This window comes from Sinocyclocheilus grahami, unplaced genomic scaffold (genome assembly GCF_001515645.1).
Source record: "Sinocyclocheilus grahami isolate Dianchi unplaced genomic scaffold, SAMN03320097.WGS_v1.1 scaffold222.1, whole genome shotgun sequence".
NCBI lineage: Eukaryota > Metazoa > Chordata > Actinopteri > Cypriniformes > Cyprinidae > Sinocyclocheilus > Sinocyclocheilus grahami.
In genome coordinates, this window is record NW_015505401.1 from 2,381,509 (window position 1) to 2,387,308 (window position 5,800).

General features: G+C 35.5%; 1 protein-coding gene across 2 annotated transcripts in view; it reads left to right on the forward strand.

Moving 5' to 3' along the window:
- The window catches only part of LOC107596655 (oxysterol-binding protein-related protein 3-like), a 97,100-nt gene that overhangs the window by 68,360 nt on the left and 22,940 nt on the right, over window positions 1–5,800 (forward strand). The window contains exon 12 of one of the 2 annotated variants that reach the window (XM_016287437.1): window positions 2,331–2,438. The exons of the other annotated variant lie outside the window; for it this stretch is intronic. Coding sequence (XP_016142923.1) covers window positions 2,331–2,438 — 108 coding nt within the window. The remainder of the gene's footprint in view (window positions 1–2,330; window positions 2,439–5,800) is intronic. 2 annotated transcript variants of the gene reach the window in all.

Genomic DNA, 5,800 nt, shown 5'->3' on the forward strand with positions numbered 1-5,800 from the left:
TCCTTGCTAAATAAAAGTATTAATTTCTATAATTTCTTTCCCAAAAAAATAATAAAAATTCTACTGAATGGAATAGTGTATAATGTTACAAAAGCTTTATATTTCAGATAAATGCTGATCTTTGGATCTTTCTATTCATCAAAGAATCCCGAAAAAAAATGTACTCAACTGTTTTAAATATTGATAATCAGTAAATCAGCATATTAGAATGATTTCTGAAGGATCATGTGACACTGAAGACTGGAGTAATGATGCTGAAATTTTACCTATGTATGATCACAGGAATAAATTACATTTTAAAATCTATTCAAATAGAAAGCAATTTTAAATAGTAAAAATATTTCAACATTTTACTGTTTTTGCTGTACTTTGGATCAAATAAATGCAGCCTTGGTGAGCAGAAGATAATTCTTTAAAAATAAAAAACATAAAAAATCTTTTGACTGGTAGTGTTGGCTGATTATTCTTATATATTGAAACAAATATGCTTCAGCCAGAAAAAAAGGGTATGAAAAGTGCTCCGAGTCGCTGCAGAAAACAAAAAAATTGAACAACAACAAAAACTGGAAATGTTGCTGGAGACGGGCTTATTTAAAATTAAAACTCATTCTCTGCCAGCAGGAGGCACGTTTAGAGTGATAAAACTAGCGGTTTCTCCAGTAATGGCTGTAATCAAAGCAGCTCCGCTCATGAATGCTTCTTTATCAGATCAAATGAAAATGCCATCGAAACTTTTCTGAAGACAGTCAATTCCCTTCAGAGATACATTCATATAAAACACCCGCGCCGTGTTATGATTTTGAAACGTGCAGTGCTCATGTTTATTCAACGAAGTCAAACGGCACAAATAAAAAAACGTATGGGAAACTGGTAATGTATATCGAAATATTGGAAATGTGTTTAAAAATCATATCACCGTTATTGAAAAAAATTATATCGCGATACATATTGATATTGAATTATTGTCCAGCCCTACCACATCATGACGTAGACATGTGGGGGCGTGTTTGAATGAGGCATTTTAGGAGGGCGTGGACCAGTCTTAACTTTTATAAAGAATATCTCTTTGGTTTTGAGACTTTAGTCTTTGCAACTTCAGGGATCTTATCTATGCACAATCAGCTTGTAACACTCCAAAGAGAAAGGAAAACTTGAAATAGCATCATATGACCCCTTTAAATCTCAGATTCACTTTTGCGTATTCAAATTAGGGCTGTCACGTTATCAGATTTACACTACGCATTTATTGTGGCCAAAAGAATTCACAATGTTCACAATAATAATAAAAAATCACTATATTATCGCAATACACTGTAAAAAAGTTCTACCTACTAAAACTTAATTTCAGTTGCTAATTCAGTTAATTAAGTATAATCAAAATGGCTGTACAAGTAATTTCAACTTAAAATATATTAAACAGACTAAAAAATACGGGTTGAATCTTGTATAACAAATAAAGTTGAGATTGGTTAAATTAAAGTAATGCAAAAACATGTTGCCATAACTTGTTGATCATATAATTTTATTACAGTGTATCAATATAAATTTTCCATTTGTTTGGCCCATGTTCACTTTTGCCTGTCATCTAACGTGATTTTGTGCAGTAGTAGTAGCTACACACTGCCTCGACTTCTTTTTCAGTTCTATGATAAGCTACTATATTGGAGTGTCAGCCAAATCATTACTGGTGCTGAATTATTTACAATATTATCGTATGTATAATATTGACAGGATATTAGTATTTCGTTTTTTAACTATCACAGTTATTGTCAGTACCGATATAATTGACACCCCTAATTCAAACTTGGCAGTTATCAATTATGAAAAACTAAAGAATGAAAACCATTTAATCATCAAAACTGTTGCAACATATCTTCACACTGCACATTTGAATAAGTGCAAGATTTGAGAATGTATTTCCGATTTATTTCAAATACGGGGCCATTCACACATAGACATGGGCAGTGGAATGGGGGAAGAACGTAAAGTCTCAAAACGCGTTTTTAAAAATCTTGAGCACCACAATTTTAGAACACAGTGTCGTGCAAAAAACGCTGCAAAAGACGCAAATGCAGAGGTCAAAGACGTCTGTCTAGCACATTTACATAGAAAAACAATGGAAAAGTAGCGCGATTGAATTGAAAAACATGTTCTGCATGAATGGCACCTAAGAGTTATTGTCTTTGCTTAGTTGTAGTCACTATATATGCCTTTGAAATAGATGAGGGTAAATAAATAATGACCTGTTTTCTTTTCATTGTTCACGGTATGTCTGATAGTTAGGATCTCTATGTGGAAGCCATGTGAGTATCTGCTGGTTGCTTTTGCAGGCTGTAACACAGAACGCTGAGCTGCGAGAGCGTCTGTGCAAGATTCACACTGAGTCGCACATCTCTGAGCCCTCTGTCCATATAAACCTCAGCCCTGGCCCCCTGCAGGTGGGTCTGGGAAATGTACTATCATTAGTGCCATTGTCAAGACCAGACCATTTCTATAGCTGCCACCAACCATACTTTTCATTAGTCATCATTGCTCATTATTCACAAGTAGAGGTTTCATTATTGTTGAAAGAATTAGTGTAAGATTTGTCAACTGAATAGTTTTTGTTACCTCGGGATAAAACCCAAGGCTTAAGTTGATTTATGCTAATTGAATCCACAGATACTCTATGGAGAGGCTGAGTCAGACTCAGTAGTGCCAGTTAATCATGTCTCTGGATAGTTTATGCCCAAACCCACTTGCACGCTCATTAACAACCTTATATACAGCACACCACGCTTCACATGCTATTAGCGTTATGTTCCTGTGGAATTGCTATGTCAATAACCATCTTCCCTAATTGACATTCTAGTCAACATAATGCTTTTACGCTAATTAGCTTGCAAAGCTCTACCAACTCATCTTTCCTTTTTGTCTGACTGCTTCATAACAAGTCATGATTAAAAAGAAACAGTTTGTGCCCATTTTGTTTTTTTAACTTAGTCTTGTGCTGATTAGAAATATTCTCCCTCACTCTGCATTTTTGTTTTAATCTTCTGTTGGGAACTTGTATCCTGTTTGCTTCGTATGTGAGCTAATGAGGTGAATCTCATGAAAGCTGCCAAGAATTATCTGGGACAAATTTCATCTCAAAATTATACGAAACAAATAAGAATTTATGTAGCGTGTAATGAAAATGAAGCCTCTTTTAAGACCAATGATATTTTTTCCATTAGGATTTTCATGACAATTAGGCACACATAACAGATCTCTGTAGCCCACTGTATAAAAATCATAACTCTCATAACTGTTGAAAAATCTCATTCTCATCACTCTCACTCTAAAAAAATAATGGTGGTATTTAATAATTCACTCATAATTTATTCAAATCCTACTCTTACAATTCGCGGGTCATTTTAACCCAGTGGAACTTCAGCTTATTTTCGGCTAAAACCATATTTAAAACATATCTGATCAATACCTTTTCATTAATTAGTGGCTGTGCAAACATTTTTATGCATTGATTATAACTGTGTTATTACCATTTCATTAATACATTCACTTTGGACTGTAGTTCGTTTATTTGTTAAATCTTTTATCTGTTTATAGTTTATTTATGCATGTATATTCATGTTTACCATGTTAAAAGTGTGTGATATGGGAAAGAGCCTAAATATATATTACAAAATATTTTTTTAGACAAGTCTAATTTATAGATTAAAAAAAAGTATACATAATATCATGTGTAAAGCCTCAGTTGATACCCGGGTAAAAGTTGGCTAAGTATTGCAATGTACATAAAATATTATATATATGTTTATATGTTTATATATGCTCCTATGTTTAGGTTCAGTAATTTTACTTTAATGGCAATGAATAGGTCCTTTTCTATGCCATTGATGTGAAATAAATGAACAGAAATATAGGAGCCTGACAAAAATTATCATTTTAGATGAAAATTTCAGATGGCACTTAGAGGCTTTTGCATCTGAACTCTTCATACACACATATATATATATATATATATATACTATGGGCCAGTTTTACTAAACGGGGCAAATTAGCGTGAGCGCAATTCCAAAAGAGTGCCGATGGGAGGAGAAATTTCTGCGGGTGATTTACTAGCAACGCACAAATTAAAGAACACATACGCAATATCTCATTTACATAACGACCAACGCAATATACCAAGCGCAGAGCAAATTAGAGCAGTTGCAAGTAAATAATAAAGAAATAAAGAAGCCATAGTACGTTGAAAAGAACCAGAGCCCAGAAAATGCTAGAAGTTGCAAAACCTAGTTGAGGGTTCTAAGTCGTTTTTTTATTTCCTGAAGCAAATTAAAAATAACATGGCTTGGCAAACAATTTGGTCTGATAATGTGCTGTCTCATTACAGATAAACAGGCATTCAAAATAAATTAATATGTGTGGAAAAAAATCCTCTCCCTTCTACCACGCGCTCTCTCAACTCTGCGGTGCCTCCTCCTAGCAACAAATTGCAGCCATTTCAAGCGCAAAATAGTTTAAAACATGCTTTTTTGGGGTGTTAAATAATGGCGCAAATACCAGTAATTTGACGAGCGCAAACATTAGTAAAATGCATTGCGTGATTCATTTGAATACTCTCCTCCCATAAATTTTGCGTCTGAAAGGATATTGCATATGCATGTTATGTCAGGCCTTTTCAATGCTAATTCTTCACTGTGCGTCTTTAGTAAATCCTGACAGTACTATAACGGCAAAACACGGTTTACGCTGGCGCAAGCTGTTAGTAAAATTTACCCTATATACATATACACGTGTGTGTGTGTGTGTGTGTATATATATATATATTTTGCAAAGTTTGCTGCTTAAGCTGTTGTGGTGTTCATTCACATTGTTTCTAGATTATTATGTAGAGTGATCAGATGCATTTTTAATAATTGATAAAAGCTTCATTGGCCAAAAAAATTACTTTTGACAAAAAACTACATTTCACTGTTTTTTGATCCTGACACAAAAATGACCAACTAACATTAATTGACTAATCATTTCAGCAGCATATTTTAAAGTGTGAATGAGTACTAGTCAGGTGAAATCACTATCATACTAAATAGATTTTAAGAGCGGACTGATTGCTATAAAAGGAGGGAAGAAACGCTTCCAATCATTGTGTTCTTGTTAGCAGTGGTTACCTCCAAAGAAACACGTGCAGCCATCATCGCTTTGCATCAAAAATGGCCTCACATGCAAGGAAATTGCTACAAAGAATATTGCACCTGAAAGAACCATTTACCAGATTATCTGATAGGGGGGAGAGGGGGTCGACTGCAGTGAAGAAGTCTTTAGGATGTCCCAGAGTGTCCAGCAAGAGCCAGGACCGTCTCCTCTGAGGAGTCAGCTACGGAATCGTGTCAACACCAGTGCAGAGCTTGCTCAGGAATGGCAGCAGGTTGGTGTGAGAGCATCTGCACGCACAGTGAGGCCAAGACTTTTGGACAACGGCGTGGTGTCAAGAAGGGCAGCAAAAAAGCTACTTCTCTCTAAGAAAAACATCAAGGACAGAAATTCTGGGACATCTTATTTTTCGGAGAAGAAAAGGTGAACGCTACCATGAGTCCTGTGTTGTGCCAACAGTGAAGCATCCTGAGATCCTGAGAGTGTGGGGTTGCTTTTCAACCAAGGGAGAGGGCTCTCTCATAATTCTGCCCAAAAACACTGCCATGAATGAAGAATGGTATCAAAACGTCCTGCAAGGGTGACTTCTTCCAACGATCCATGAGCAGTTTGGTGATGATCCATGCATTTTCCAGCATGATGGAGCACCATGTCACAAAGCAAG